Below are 16,554 nucleotides of genomic sequence, written 5' to 3'. Positions count from 1 at the left end.
TTTTTTCCCCTCTAGGCTGACTTTGCCGTGGAGGCCCTGGCCAAGGCCACATACGAGCGCCTGTTCAGGTGGCTGGTGCACAGGATCAACAGAGCTTTGGACCGCAGACAGAGGCAGGGAGCCTCCTTCATCGGCATTCTAGACATTGCGGGATTCGAGATCTTCCAGGTGGGTTTATATCTAAATCGGGGGATACTAAATTATGACATAAACCACAGTTCCAGTTTAGGATCTTTACATTCTCTTTTGTTAAGGTTTTATACTGCACAGTGCTGTTTTTCTTTATTAAAAACACGTGCCCCAAACAATGTTTTTTGAGGGACTGCAACAGATTAATGGAATTTCAATTTATTGAAATGGGAAAAATTTATTTGACATGAGTAAATTGAGTTACAAGCTTGATCACAGAACAAATTAAACTCATGACTTGACTCAAGTCAAAATCACTGTATATGTAGTGTTGATTTTTTAAATTCAGGTGTGTTGAAAAAACGAGAAATAGTGTGAGCATTATACGCTTCCACTGCTTGCCTGCCTTACACACACCCACTTTCTCCACTCAAAAAAGCTGGGCTGAGTGAACCACATGATTGGCTGAGTCTCGTCACGAGGGGGGAGTTTGGATGCATTATTGGATTGGTCTGCTCTGTCTTTCCTCTCTGCATATATACACTATCGGAATGACCAGAAAAGCTGCTCAGGTTGAAATAAGACTACCGTAAGTCCTCTAAAGGTTGCGTTGGTTAAACTACAAGCGCTTTCTCTCAATGGCAGTTACGTAAATGTGAGGCTATATTTTGTCTTTAAAGGATCCCATGACACATTGTCTCCTCTGCAGCTGAACTCTTTTGAGCAGCTGTGCATCAACTACACCAATGAGAAGCTGCAGCAGCTCTTCAACCACACCATGTTCATCCTGGAGCAGGAGGAGTACCAGCGGGAGGGCATCGAGTGGAACTTCATCGACTTTGGCCTCGACTTGCAGCCGTGCATTGATCTCATTGAAAGGCCGGTATGTACAACTTGATAGGAACAGGTGGTATCCATTGCATTTACTCAGAGGTTGGATGTAAGGCGTAGTATGCATCATTGCATAATATAAAACAGTTCCTAGGTCTGTGTAGGCACTTCAGCAACACAGTTGCTTGTATACAAGTCATTAAAAAGTAAATTTTCCATAATATGCCCCTTTTAACGTGATTTGGGGTGGTCTTGTCTTGGCTAGGTTCACCCACCTGGTGTTCTGGCCCTGCTGGACGACGAGTGCTGGTTCCCTCGAGCTACAGACCAATCATTCGTTGAAAAACTGACCAGTCAGCAAGGCAGCCATCCCAAATTCTTCAAATCCAAGCAACCGCGCGGCGAGGCCGACTTTTCCATCATCCACTATGCTGGCAAGGTGTCCATCAACATCAAAAAAAGAAAAGGGCGCAACTATACTGTGTCTTAGCTTTTTTTTCTGGATTCCGCACCATCAGGTTGACTACAAGGCCAATGACTGGTTGGTAAAGAACATGGATCCCCTGAACGACAACGTGGCGTCCCTCCTTCACCAGTCATCTGACCATTTTGTCTCCGAACTGTGGAAGGAGGGTGAGATGGATGCCCTCATGTCTTTTTCATGCATTCACCTTGTGTTAATAAACAATAATATATTTGTCACCTTTTCTCCTCAAGGCCCTCAAATATAAGCAGCGAAGCTCAACTAACTTAATATGTTCTCTCTTTTTTTAAATCATGCATCATGCTTTCAACTGTCTCTCCTCTACTTTTCTGCTGTGTTGATGCAATCTTTCCTGATTCTCACCCCTGGTTTGGACTTCTCTTTCCCTCTTTGCTTTCCTGCATCCCACCTCAGATATTCAAACTCTACCTCGTGTCTACTTCTTTGACTCCTATACCACACTGCAGGCAAATGGCTCCGACAGTAGGTTTCTCTGCATCACTGTGTGTGTCTTGCACGAACCCCTTCCTCTACTGATATTGTGTTGTTTCTGTCTGCTCTTGTGTCTTTGTTATGTCAGTACAGTGTATTAGAGCTGCTTTTAGTTGATGTGCCTATGTGATGTACCGTTTTCCATTATTAGTGAAGCAACTCCGCTCCAGTTTAGACGTGCTGTGACCTGTGTGAGGATAGCAGCATGCTCGTCACTGTAGACATCAAAGCAACATTCGACATCATGCTCTATAAAGCTGCAGTTAAATACAGACCAAAGAAAGCATAATTGTGATCCTGAATGAGCTCCAGAAATGCAAAATATAGGCTTATTAACATTCAAACAATATGCTAATGTAAGCCATTATGTTTTTCTTCATTTGATGCCATTGTTTAAAAACAGTCTTAAGTAGAAAACAAGCACCTTTTTCAGTCATATCAGATCTACAAATAGTAGTGGCTGTAAAGCAATATTCCTGCATCTCCACATATACTGTATTTCCTCAAATAGTGGCCTCCACTGTATTACTATTATACGTGCCTCAATTAGTCGCCGATGTGTGTCATCCACGAAAGGCTCTCTAAAATAGAGACACCTCTTACACATCAGGAAAAGGTTCATAGACTCCATTGCTAAAATGGTCAACTACTGAGGCCATTTGATTGGTGTTGCTAACCAAAATGGCAGAACCTACCAAAGCAGATGAATTCATGCGCAACTGAGTTCCCTGTGCTTATTTTAGGTTACGTGATGACAGCATCCTTAACGACGACGAGCTCTCCAGTAAACTCTTGACATGTGATTGCTCCACATTGTTGAGTGTGTCCATGTTTATGTCCTGTATTTCCTTTTCATAGTCTTATTTATAATGGGTTAAATAAAGTCCTCTTACATTTCACAGTAATTGTAATACAGTAATTCCCTGCTAGGGACAGAGCCCTGCTGCAAATAGCGCAAAACCTTGAGTAATTGACATCCCCCCCAAAATTGTTTTAGAATTTTCCTATATTAATAGTTGAAACTGGAAATATCTCACAAACTAGGCTCCCAAAACAGGCGGCTGTAGCTCAGTTAGTAGAGCGCGTCGTCCAGGTTGGTAGTTCGAATCCCGGCTCTGTCTGTTGTTGAAGTGTTCTTGGGCAAGACACTGAATCCTGAAATTGCCTCCAGGTCAGCATTGTAAATGAGAAACTATTCTCAATTGCTTTACCTGGTTAAACAAAGGAAATTATAAAGCAGTTAACTAATATCTCAAACTCATATAACAGTTTTACAATGGAAAATAAATTTCTTACAGATGGTTTGATTTTGGGAAAAAATGCATCGGAATTGCGCATGTACATGCACATGCTGGGAAGCCTCTCCTTAACTTCCGCTAACAACCCAGGCTAAACTTACTCCTGCCCAACATACAAAGCTTCTCACTCAGTTGAGATGTACAGTAGTATCACATCAACATATGTCTTTGACATCAATTACTGTACTACTTTCGTATTGAAACAGGGCTTTGGCCCCATATTGTGGCATCTTTGGGCATTTCAGGAAAAAAAGCACAAAAAACGCATTTTTTTTTTCAGTGAATACCGTGGGATATGTGCCAAAGGAAAAATGTGAATAGGTTAATTTGTGAATAGTCAACTGCGAATAGATTATCCCCGGGCCACTATTTGTGGGAAATGTTGTGTGTCAATCCTTCTGATAACATGCTTTGTGCAGAGCTTTGGTAGCAGTTTTTAGATTCAGCGTGGAAAATGTCTTAACTCTTCTCCTCTGTTGGCTTTCCATCCAGTGGACCGCATTATAGGTCTGGACCAGGTCTCGTCATCAGGTGAGAAAAGCGGGACAGTAGCGTTCGGCGCATCGGGACTGAAGACCAAGAAGGGAATGTTCAGGACCGTGGGCCAGCTCTACAAAGAGTCCCTTGCTAAGCTGATGGCCACGTTGAGGAACACCAATCCCAACTTCCTGCGCTGCATCATTCCCAACCACGAGAAGAGGGTGAGACAACACAGGAATGATAACAGCTACTATTCCCTACCCCCCCAAAAAACTTTCATAGATGATACCAGCCTTTTGCAAAGGACTGAAGTTTATCATTATGATTCATCCATCCATCCATCCATGCATTTTCTGTACCGCTTATCCTTAACCTATCCCAGCTATCTTCGGGCGAGAGTCGGGGTACACCCTGAACTGGTCGGCAGCCAATCGCAGGGCACATATAAACAAACAACCATTCGCACTCACATTCACACCTACGGGCAATTTATAGTCTTCAGTCAACCTACCATGCATGTTTTTGGGATGTGGGAGTAAACCGGAGTACTAGGCGAAAACCCATGCAGGCAAGGGCAGAACATGCAAACTCCACACAGGCGGGGCCGGGATTTGTACCCCGTTCCTCAGAACTGTGAGGCAGATTTGCTAACCAGTCGACCACCGTGCTGCCATTATGATTCATACGTTAGTAAAAATATTACAATGCTAAAAAAAAAAAAGGGAGCGTTGTCATTATGATGCACACATTACAGAGAATATTACAAATTGCAATGATAAAAAAGGTAGGATTTCATTTTATGAAACAGTTATATAAAAAAAATCACAAAATTGTGTCATGATTGATCAGTTAATCTTACAATGCATTAATTGAAATCTTACTATGCTAAAATAAAAAAGAGTGGCATACTGAAATATTACAAAGCTAAAAAAGAATGTCATTTTGGTTTATATATTAATGAAAATCAGTTTTAATTAAGACAAAATCACCGAATTTAGTCACTATGATTTATAATTTAATTTTACAATGCTATAAAAAACTGCATTTTGTCAGTATGAGTCATGCATTAATGAAACTCATACACCGCTATGAAAAAAATCACTGAATTTTGTCATGAATACATTGATGAAAATCGCTAAAAAAAACAGAATGTTGTCATTGTTATTTATACATTAATGAAAGCACACAATGAAAACATTTACCTCTTATTTTCTTTCCGCCTTATCTTGTCCTTTTTAGGCTGGCAAACTTGAACCGCAATTAGTTTTGGACCAGCTGAGGTGCAACGGTGTCCTGGAGGGCATCCGTATCTGCCGACAAGGCTTCCCTAACCGCATCCCGTTCCAGGAGTTCAGACAGAGGTGAGTGTGGTCGTATTAGTTGTGATACTATTTGTACTCTCTCTGCAGCTCACGCCTGCTTAACCGCACACTAACTCTAATGTATCCTGCAGGTATGAGATTCTGACTCCTAATGCTATTCCTCGCACCTTCATGGACGGAAAACAGGCGTCAGAACTCATGGCAAGTTGTTTTTTTAACTAATGGTGGGTCTTTTTTTTTTTGCTACCCAGGCCTTCAGTGGGGACTCACCTGACTTAATCCACCTTTTAATATGACAAAAGAGATGTCGCAATTATAGAAGCAAGCAATACTATACAAAAAAATCAATGGAACAGCCTACAACTGTGCCATGTACATCAGCTGGAGCAGTTTAGAATCAATATTTATCAAAAGACATGGTGAAACAATAAAATATAATACATCCTACTCACCAGAGATGCTTTGTATTAAATTTATTAAAGTATGCAGATCGCTTTTAATAGTTGAAGTTTGCTGTATTTTGCTAAATGAAGCTGGCTGTTACAAGGTTTAATCTGAGCAACCAATCAGATAACGAATACATGCAAATATCATTGAGGGCCAGCTCGTTGGCCATGTGAAGACAAATTTGAAATCTGATTGAGTTACATCAACCAGCACTAATTCTGAAGGCCCTTGGCAGATTAGATTTACATGCTAACACATAGAGGCTGAAATCCGATCGAACAAAACAAATCTAACGTCTACATACACCTCCGGGAAGCAGTGCAGCCAAGCTACATGTTACGAGATAAAGGTAATAGACTTTTGGGAATAAATTAATACAATTTGATTGAACAGATTTTAGAATTAATGTGTAAATATAGATCAGTGCTTCTGATAGTGTGATACATGTCTAGCATTTCTGATAGTGTGATACACGTGTTCCAGATACATACTGCAGGTATTCCAGATGGTGATTTTAACTTCTATTTTCCCTGTTCAGATCAAAGCTTTGGACCTGGATCCCAATCTGTTCCGGGTGGGTCAAAGCAAAGTGTTCTTCAGAGCTGGCGTGCTGGCTCACCTGGAGGAGGAGCGAGACTTAAAGATCACAGACACCATCATACGCTTCCAGAGTGCGGCTAGGGGTTACCTTGCACGCAAGTGAGAAAAAAACAGCAATGTGTAAACCATGAGGTACCAAACGTGTTTTCATCGCAGGCCATATAATTGTAATGGTGAAACCACGTTACATGTACAGAGTAATTGCTAGGGGTGGAAACGGCATGCCATTAATCATGGTTTGGTGCATACCTTGGTTTTATGATGATTGTTCGGTTCACAGGTACAGTACGAGAACAAAATGCTAAACAATCTGCTTATCAACAGCGCACGTTGTTCAATTTTACTACCCTTATAGCTTGATTTCCAACTGACTGGTGAATGTAGACTAATAAGGCAAGCCATTAGCCTGACAGCAAGTTAAAAAAGATTATAAAGGAGCACTGTTATGGCCAAAGGCAACGCGAATATTTTAACTTCTTAACAATCCTTATCAGTGACGTTGGAAGCAGATCATCCTGGACAGGAATTTGGTGTGTGGCCTTTGGAATGCTGCGAATGACATGAATAATGGGCTACACGAGCTAATTAGGAACCATCAAACTGGAAATGTCGGTTCATTCACATTGCCAGTAATCTGGAAGAATGTTTGAACGAGCATCTCACTCCATTTCTAAGCGAGCATTGAGTTCATTTGTCAAGAATCAGTCATCCTAATTCAAATCTAAAATTGTTCGGCATTAATTTTATATTTGAATTTGGTTACATCTAAATAGGTTTGTTTATATGCAGGGTAAAAAAATAATAAATTCTTGGCCTTTTATTTTAGAGTATCAAAAAAGATCATTACCTGCTTGTTGACGTATTATTTTGCTCTCTTCTCAGAGCCTTCATGAAGAAACAGCAGCAGCTGAGTGCTCTTAGGGTGATGCAGCGGAACTGTCATGCTTACCTCATACTCAAGAACTGGCAGTGGTGGCGGCTTTTCACCAAGGTACAAAAGACTAATAATAGTTTTCATCTCTATTCTTGTCACTAAATTTTGACCACCTGGACGTGTTTGTTTTTTTACATTTATGGCCTAGAAGTGGTTACTGGAATTATGACTTTACTACTGTTTTTTGCATAGGTTATTGATAGACTAAGTCGACTTCTGACTTACAAAGGTACAAATTTGGTTTACTTCTCCGCCGTCCGTTGGAACGGAACTCCTAAAAACTGCTGACAACAATTTAACCACTTGCACAATTTTAATGAGGAAAAAAAATACATTTTGTCTTTACAAGGATAATTTTGATAGACTTTGTCAGATACATTGATTCCTTGAACTACGTGTCCCAACTTATGAGTTTACCAAGTTACAAGCTGTTGCTTCGATTATTTATTTTTTTGCTAAGTGACGCAAACCAAAATTTAATTTATGAGCAAGCTTCAGCTATGCTGCCGCTACAGTAAAGCGGGGAAAAACGAAGCAATGAAGGTACTGTAATGTCATCACATGTGGGCAAGTAGAGCCACAGTAGACAATCTTTAAATTGTTTGTTGTATGGGATAAACAGTCAAACACCCAAATACAAAAGAAAACACTTGCAAGGAGCTGATGTAGGTCACAGCTCACGGTCATACGCTCACACTGAATTATCCAGCCAACTTGACTCCAGCTCCTGACTTCACTCAATAGGCAATGCCCCTTAAAGGCACACATCCAATACATGAATACTATAGCATGTACAGTAATAACACTTCATAAGACCAGTCTTTTTCAGTCTCTTTTTATACAATTCCATACTTGTTTGTTTTATTAAAAACACATCAAATTTTGGGGGGAATAGAGGGAAACTGATTTCATATACAAGTAAATGAGTTACGAACTTAGTCATGGAACAAATTAAACACATAAGCCAAGAAATAAGGATGTTCTGCTTGTCACTTTAAGTTGCTGGTATAGATAGAGGAACAAAGATACATAATTTGTAGTAAATAAACAATAATTATCTGACCAATTAAGTGAAATTGGATAATTTCCCACGGCACACCCGATCTGCCACAACACACTTATGTGCTGCAGCACAGTGGTTGGGAATTACTGGTGTAGCTAACAGGGTCTGTTCCTTTGTAATATGTTCATTTCTGAAAGTCTCTGTCGTCATTGGACACAATTCCTAAAGTTTAAAGGTAAGTGTTTACCTGACTCTTGGTGTGTACTTGCCAGGTGAAGCCGCTGCTACAGGTGACTCGGCAGGATGAGGAGATCCAAATCAGAGAATCTGAGCTGGTGAAGGTCAAAGAAAGACTTACCCGAGCGGAACAGGACTTCACCGACCTGGACAAGAAACACATTCAGGTGAGCCTCAACTTAATTGTTCTATTTTATCACAGCCTCCTCTCAAACGTCACTCACTCAGTCACTATCTCCCCTCTTCCTCATCTACTAGCTGATGGAGGAGAAGGCAGTGCTGGCCGACCAGCTGCAAGCCGAAGCGGAGCTGTTTGCAGAAGCCGAAGAGATGCGGTCCAGACTGGCCAGTCGCAAGCAGGAGCTGGAAGATGTGCTCACTGAGCTGGAGAGCCGCTTGGAGGAGGAGGAAGAGAGGGGCGGGCAGATGAGCAACGAGAAGAAGAAAATGCAGCAGAATATTCAGGTATGGAAGCCCAAAAAATTGCAACACACTTTCGGTTCATCGTTTGCCCCATATCAGGGTTTTTTTTTTCTGTGATATGTTTTTACAGTGTACAGTGGGACCATGGTTCATGAACACCCTGGTTCATGAAAGAGTCAATGTATGAACAAAATCTTTAAAGAAGTATTGCCTCAGTTCACTATATTTCAGTTTCCCAACAGTCTTGGTATGGATGCAAAAGGCTCAGTTTCGTGTAAACATGTATGCCTCACACTAAATGCAGATGTTTATTTTTTTTGCTCTAAATCAGGCTTAGTGTGGCTCCAAAGAAACTTCTAGCAAATAGTGTTATTAAGAAGCTTAATCATATTACTGTTTAAAAAAAAAAAAGAAGGAGAAAATAGCTAAACAATAACAGCGAAACATTAGAGTGAAGTTCCTGTTTGTGATCTTGTTGTGCAGTATGGTATGGCGAAATATACTCAAGTTAAGAACAAAGAGATAATAAAGGCAGCAGATATGGTTAAAGGAGTGATGGTTTTGACGACAAAGACCATAAATTATAGAACAGGTACATATATGATTGCTGGTGTCCAAAAATGAAAATGAGCCTGCTGGTGGATCGGCCGAACCAGACTTAACTTTTGCACAGTTTGCGAGGTTCGGCAACTATTTTTCATGAGTAGCCAAACGTCAGCCTCTAGTTTTGCACTGATTTGAAGTTTTAATTGCGGTAAATGGCAGTGCTACATCACAGATGTAGCAGCCAATAAAAAAAAAAAGAAGAAAAATATCTTTCCGGGTACTAATCGTAAGCGAGACGGCCAAGCCATACCAATACAGGATATACAGTACACAGTTTCTCCCCACTATTCGCAGGGGATTGGGACGGGGCCATAATTCCTTTTTTTCACCCCGAACAGCAGTGAATAGGTGGGGGATCATGAATAAAATACCGGAAATAAGTGGGGATTTCCGCGAATAATGTAGGATAGGTCGACCCCCCCCCCAAAAAATCTGTGAATAGGTGAATCTGCGAATGCCGAACTGCGAGTACTGTATTTATGTTATGTTTTACGATAATACTGAATTATATTAAGTAATTTAATATGTAAATGTGGCCAAAAAGCAAAGCATTGAGCATCTCTGTCACCAAAAAGTATGGGTGCAGTCAGTGAAATGGGGAAATGGATCAGTGCCATCTCAAAATAGCCACACTCTGTCCTTTATTATCACTGGTTTACTCTCGTTTTGGCAATCCACTTCTTCCTTGACAATCACACCATGTTTTTGTGGTTCAATCAAAAATAATTCAGTGCAGTATATGTGGCGCGTCAAAACCTGATACAGGGTTGCAGTTTTTCCATTGCAGTCAATCGGTAGATGTGTGGTGCTCAATCACTTTGTATGTATCGAAGAGTCACCACCTATAATTCTTTTTCTCAGTTGCGTTTTGCCATGTCCCTTTGTGTGCGGCGGGCCAAAGATGTTATAACGTATTTATTGTGAGTGGGTCTCGAACGAAAAACTGTGGTTCACTGTAGTCTTCTTTTTCTCCTTCTAGGACCTGGAGGAGCAGCTAGAAGAGGAGGAAAGTGCCAGACAGCGCCTTCTGCTGGAGAAGGTCTCCTTGGAGACCAAAGTCAAAAGTCTAGAGAGTGACCTTCTTGGTGCAGGGGAGCAGAGAGATCGCCTTGGCAAGGTTGGTGTAGTATGGAAAGCTTGCTGTCCGTTCAAACATTTGTCCCGATGCTGTCAATGGTGTTGTGCAGGAGAAGAAGCAACTGGAGGAGCGTCTGAGCGAGGTGACCGACCACCTCACCGAAGAGGAGGAGAAGAGCAAAAGTCTGAACAAACTCAAGAACAAACAGGAGGCCATCATCGCCGACCTAGAAGGTGAAAATTGAACAAATATTATGTAGAGCAGTGGTCCCCAATCTTTTTTCCACCATGGACCGTTTCTGCAAGTCCATATTTTCACGGACCACCAACCATTAGTCGACGCATGTGGGGTGGGGTGGCAATGGAGTTTCCCGACATGGGGGGGCGCCGCGCCGTGAGACGACGGAGTGTCATCGGGTGGGGTAAGGGATGCCACATCTCCGACTCCACAAAAGAAAAAAAGTATTTTGTTTATCTGCAGCCCGGTATCAAATGGCCCACAGCCCGGTAGTGTTCAGCAGACCTTTGGTAGGTGACCACTGATTTAGAACTGTTGTGCGTATTGTTGCTGTGCATATGGTGTGTTCATAAAAGTATCTAATTTGTTTTCCCTTACAGTATTATTAAAGTAATATCTATCTATCTATCTATCTATCTATCTATCTATCTATCTATCTATCTATCTATCTATCTATCTATCTATCTATCTATCTATCTATCTATCTATCTATCTATCTATCTATCTATCTATCTATCTATCTATCTATCTATACCTGTCTGTCTATATGTCTCTATATGTCTATAGCTATCCGTCCCTTTAAATCTATATATCTCTGCCTATCTATATCTATCACTCGGGCCTTTAGTTTCATGACTAGCGCAACTCCAGCGCTGTGCTTGGCTTAACTCTGTGAGGAGGTGGATTATTAAATGCTTATTAAGTATCTATCAACTCTCTTTCATCTATCTATCTATATCTATCTATCTATCTATATCTGTCTGTCTGTCTGTCTGTCTGTCAATCACTCGGGCCTTTAGTTTTGTGACTAGCGCAAGTCCAGCGCTGTGCTTGGCATAACTCTGCGAGGATGATAAAATAAAGATGGTATCTCCTCCTTCATTTTGACAAATATTTTATTTGTCCATGGCTTCCACTTTTACAGTAACACAAATCCCGTGGCAAAGCCCATTTATTATCTGGCGTGCAATTCCAGCTGTCCCTTCTTAGAATGGCGTGTGCTGTGCATGTGTATGGTTCAGATCGTCTAAAGCGGGAGGAGCAAGGGCGTTTGGAGCAGGAGAAGTGGAAGAGGAAGATAGAGACTGAGGCAATCGAGACGCAAGAGCAGCTGTCTGACCTCGGTCTCATATCTGGCGAGCTTAAGGGGAGTCTGACCCAGAAGGAAAAAGAAATAACAACCCTGCAGAGTCGGTGAGGGACAATAAAAACATAACAATAAAGAAAAAAAATGCCAAAGTAGATTCTCAGTCACTTGATGGCTTTCTGTGGAAAAGGTTGGAGGAGGAGGGTGCACGGCGTGCAGAAGCTCAGAGGTCGCTGAGGGAGGCCATGTCGCAGGTGTCTGAGCTAAAGGAGGAAGTGGAGAACGAGCGAGGCATGAGAGAGAGGGCGGAGAAACAGAGGCGAGACCTCGGGGAGGAGCTAGAGGCTTTGAGGACGGAGCTGGAGGATACCCTCGACACCACCGCCGCCCAGCAGGAGCTCAGGTAGGAAAGATATGTGCAACAGAACAGCAGACTCCAGTGACCGAAGAGGACAATAAAATACCACCAAATCACCCAACTATGGGGGAGCCTGACCATTGAGGGCTCTCTTAAAATATTGTACTAAATCCAAAATTGAACAGGCAGCCAGTGTGCAAGGACCCTAGAAGGGGATCGAAGTGGCTGAACCTACGGGTTCTAATGGAGGTTTTGCTGAGAGGGGTGACAAAGTCATGAATGATCATTACTAGGTCAGAATGAGATAACATGCATCTAAGTTTAGAAATATTTTTGAGGTGGAGAAAGCAGTAATGTGTGATAGTTGTAAGATGTTCATCACAAATCATGGCTACATCAATTATCAGGTTTCTTAAGATGGGGCGCATATACAAACATGTATCGAAAACTTTTCATCTCTGTACAGGTCTCGTCGGGAGGCTGAGTTAAACGACCTCCAGCGTTGCGTTGAAGATGAGACGCGTCGACATGAAGTCCAGCTGTCAGAGCTCAGAGTCAAGCACAGCGCCGCCATAGACAGCCTTCAGGAGCAGCTGGACAACAGCAAGAGGGTGAGAAGAAGAAACAACCCATTAAATGCCTGCATATATAGTGATCCCCAGTCTATCGTGGGGGATACAGAGTCCAGACCCATCCCCTATATAGAATATATATAATAATGAAAGTCCGCTAGCTTATTGCTAACATACAATATTAAGTGCTTTGGATGGGCTAAAGGAAATTGGCACAGATGTTACAGTAATTATGAACCCTAAAACTACTGCTACTCCAGTATACCACACACAGCAGCAACACAGCATAAACAGAGCATACAACAATACTAGTGATGCACTGAAATGTTGCAGCCAAAAATGACCCAAAAGTGCATTTTCAGTTTCAGACCAAAAGATATTTGTCACTGAAATAAAACCACCGAAATAACGTTTATCGCCACTAGCGATTAGCTTTGGCGCAGCCAAGACGGCCAAGACCAAAGAAACATTTAGTATTAACTAGGCTTTAAATGATCAGGATTTTTGGGGCCGATCACCGATCAGCAAGATTTTAAACAATTATAACCGATCACCGATCTGATCACAAGATGAGCAATGTGTCCATTTACATGACTTGTTCATTTATTGTATATACTTGTGTACTGTATATTGTATCCATCCATCCATCCATTTTCGCGGCATGATGCTCGTGTACATTCTTCAGGTGCTCGATCAAATTTGTTGTGTTGAAGCATTTAGTAGTGCACAGACTGCAAATAACTTAGGTGTTGTTTATCTGAGACACCGCAAAATAGTCCCACACCGACGACATGTTTGGTCCTCGACAAGATTGAAAAAACTTTATTGGCCGTCAGATAGTTACAGTACTGCGCTATAAGACACGTGACAAGGCTAAAAATAAACTAGCTTTTGGATTCATACGAGACAAAGACGCGTAGTTAAATGTCTTGTGCGGAGCTGATGGATGACATTATTGATCGGATCGGTGACTTATGACATGAAAGCCAATCAGCATAAAATGCTAATGATCACCCGATACCGATAGCACCAATCAGATCGGCTTAAAGTCTACTATTAAGAATCAATGCCCTATAGAGGTTTGGTGACTATCTAGTTGAAATGACTGGGAAGTAGCTATATTACCTACAACCTACAGTCACGGTTTGATTATGACATAGTGCACCATAAACACTGTTGCCACAGTTACCTTGAAAAAGTAACTTAGTTACTTTACTGATTACTTGATTTCAAAAGTAACAAAGTTAGACAAAAGTAACTTTTTAGTTACTTTCAGCAGCTTTTAAGTGGCAGGAATATCAATTATCCACAGTACAAAAAAGCATTAGGTTAACCGTACCCATTACTAGGTAATGTATGCCACACAAGTAACAGGATGATGTCATCAACATGAATCAATAACTTAAATATTAGTGTAGTTGAAGCCACATTAAATCAGCAACTTAGTGCAGAGTTGACATGCCATCACAATACAGAAAGTACCTAAACATAAAAGCAAGAACAACATTCTCAGTACACTGCCGATTGTGGTCTATGAAAGCAACAATGTGTGTGTGTGTGTGTGTGCGTGCATGTACGTAAACATGAAAGTGAGTGACACACACACACACCATTGCTCCCACCACAGTAATTTTTATGCAAAGGGCGAGAAAACCTTTTTTTCTTACTACGTGACGTCAGCCATGCAGCTCATTCAACCAGCTCACAGACAAAGTTGAGAGTTCTCACTTTTCATTGTAAATATTATTCAAGCTAACAATTGGAAGTCCTTCAGTGATTCAGTCCTTGCCCTCCATGACCGATTGATGATCGCGCACTCGGTATGAATAATTCCCCCACAATGCATTGCGTGTTTAACACACCAGTTAAACTGTATCCTTAATGTGTAAATAAAAAAGTAACAACAATCAAATACACTTTTTACTAGGGAAAATAACAAAAATAGTGTGGCGACAGTGAAATCGTGCATTTCTTTGCACTTTTATGGTACTACACCGTCACTGTGCATTGTGTAATAAACAATTACTTCCCAACTGCTTTCTTCTATTTGTAGAAAACAGTGAGTGGTCTTAGTTAAAAGCTACAGCTACAGCTACAGCTACAGCTACAGCTACAGCTACAGCTACAGCTACAGCTGACTGCTCATTGTTTGATTCATCAACTACAAATTAGTATTTAGTGAGAGACATTGATGATGCAAAAGTAACTACTGAAGAAGAAGTAACTGTCGCCTGACTACTTTCCTGAGGAAAGTAATGTGTTACTTCGCTTGTTACTCAAAATGGTGGATTTTTTAAGTAATGTGTTACCGGCATCACTGACCATAAATCAACCATAAATGTAACAGTTAAATAACACACACATTTAATGAGCTAGTGGTAACATAAACACACATTAACAACAAAGATTAATGACTTTATTACTGCAATAATTAAAATTTGCATGTTGCAATGAATTGTGTCAACCACGTGGCTTTGCTATCGTCATGCTAGCGGCTACTAGCCCAAACTGGACCGTTTTCCTTGCTTTCCCGTTTGGGTAAGGGGAATGATTGTTCTATGCCATTTTGTGCCGCCCCTGCTACCTATGAGCTACAGCTAACACGGCTAAATATGATGCAGAGCCGCAAAGGCAAACGTATGCCTCGCGTCTGTTGTCAACACAGCATAAGTCACTAATCTTCTCTTCAATGACAGCGAATAAACTACACTTTTAGACAAGTATCCTAATATTAGTCATTCGAACTGCTCTAAGTGCTAGAGGACTCAGCATCTTTTTGCACAATTGTCAAAAAATGTACCGGCATTACCAGATAACTAGCAACCCTTTATTGCTCAGTGACTGTTTTTCTCAATGTCTTTATGTCTCAAAAGTGTTCTCTGTCAATTGACTGTCTGTTGTCGTACTGGAGCGGCTCCAATTACCAGAGACAAATTCCTTGTGTGTTTTTTGGACATACTTGGCAAATAAAGATGATTCTGATCACAAAGGCTGGGAGAAAGACGGGTAGAGATGGTTACGCCATACTAGTCGCTAAGCTATCGTGTCATGATGTCGCAAAACACCAAAATAAGTGATCGTGTGGTACAGTACACTTGTCACATGGGTCTGGCTGGAACCGCGTTATAGCAGAGATTAGCCAACTTTAAATAGCAGGCAAATTAGTACGTGTTTGTAGAGGAAAATACTGAAATATATGATGCTAAACAGTTACATAAACACAGACACCGGAAAGCGTAAATGAATTAGTACGTCACTGCCACTTCGTCACTTGAGAAAATGCGCCTATAAATTTAAAAATGCATTAATATAATAAATATTTATAATAAAATATATCCTTTATTAGTTCCACTATGGGTAAATTTGCATAATTTCAGCAGCAGTAATGGAAGGAAATACAAAAATAGCATGAAAGAGAAGACATTTGGTTGCAAATGCGTCCGCCATTCCAAGTTTGATCCAATAAATACATTAAAATAACAAATATTGAAGCCATAATTCATTAAAGATCATAGAGTAATGATTATGTTGTGAAATTGAATAGTATACAGAATTATTTTTATCCTATTACATAATATACTGCAATAATTGTCCCGCGGTAATGTTCTTGACATTTAAATCATATGGAAATTCAAACAAATTGCTCTGGAAGTTAATTTCTTTAGGTTTACAGCGCTCATAGTATTATCTTTTCGGGTTTCGCTTTCGGGCATGTGTACATCAGTTTCAGGTTTTCGGTTTCGGCCAAGAATTTTCATTTCAGCGCATCACTAAACAATACTCACAGGCATATATTCTCTGTGCTCTGTGGTAGCTACAGTTTTGACTGGAGTTTATTTGGGGACCTTCTCTGCCTCTTCTTCTATTACACTCCATGTCTTCCAGTAGACCTAAGTGCTGCCTGGCATGTTGCACCACAACTTGGTACGACACCAA

At 40.9% G+C, this 16,554-nt stretch overlaps 1 protein-coding gene across 14 annotated transcripts in view; it reads left to right on the top strand.

Moving 5' to 3' along the window:
- The window catches only part of myh14 (myosin, heavy chain 14, non-muscle), a 58,411-nt gene that overhangs the window by 28,202 nt on the left and 13,655 nt on the right, over positions 1–16,554 (top strand). For 12 of the 14 annotated variants that reach the window (XM_061776315.1, XM_061776325.1, XM_061776324.1 and 9 more), the window contains 17 exons: positions 16–168; positions 839–1,012; positions 1,226–1,399; positions 1,479–1,593; positions 1,859–1,927; positions 3,727–3,935; positions 4,954–5,075; positions 5,168–5,237; positions 6,022–6,182; positions 6,966–7,074; positions 8,293–8,424; positions 8,516–8,722; positions 10,266–10,403; positions 10,474–10,597; positions 11,624–11,795; positions 11,879–12,091; positions 12,513–12,657. In XM_061776315.1, the coding sequence (XP_061632299.1) occupies positions 16–168; positions 839–1,012; positions 1,226–1,399; positions 1,479–1,593; positions 1,859–1,927; positions 3,727–3,935; positions 4,954–5,075; positions 5,168–5,237; positions 6,022–6,182; positions 6,966–7,074; positions 8,293–8,424; positions 8,516–8,722; positions 10,266–10,403; positions 10,474–10,597; positions 11,624–11,795; positions 11,879–12,091; positions 12,513–12,657 (2,487 nt within the window). The remainder of the gene's footprint in view (positions 1–15; positions 169–838; positions 1,013–1,225; positions 1,400–1,478; positions 1,594–1,858; positions 1,928–3,726; positions 3,936–4,953; positions 5,076–5,167; positions 5,238–6,021; positions 6,183–6,965; positions 7,075–8,292; positions 8,425–8,515; positions 8,723–10,265; positions 10,404–10,473; positions 10,598–11,623; positions 11,796–11,878; positions 12,092–12,512; positions 12,658–16,554) is intronic. The other 2 variants (XM_061776328.1, XM_061776326.1) reach the window with 1 other exon arrangement.

The sequence above is a fragment of the Phyllopteryx taeniolatus genome, chromosome 6 (assembly GCF_024500385.1).
Source record: "Phyllopteryx taeniolatus isolate TA_2022b chromosome 6, UOR_Ptae_1.2, whole genome shotgun sequence".
Lineage (NCBI taxonomy): Eukaryota > Metazoa > Chordata > Actinopteri > Syngnathiformes > Syngnathidae > Phyllopteryx > Phyllopteryx taeniolatus.
This window is presented reverse-complemented; position numbering and strand designations above follow the sequence as displayed.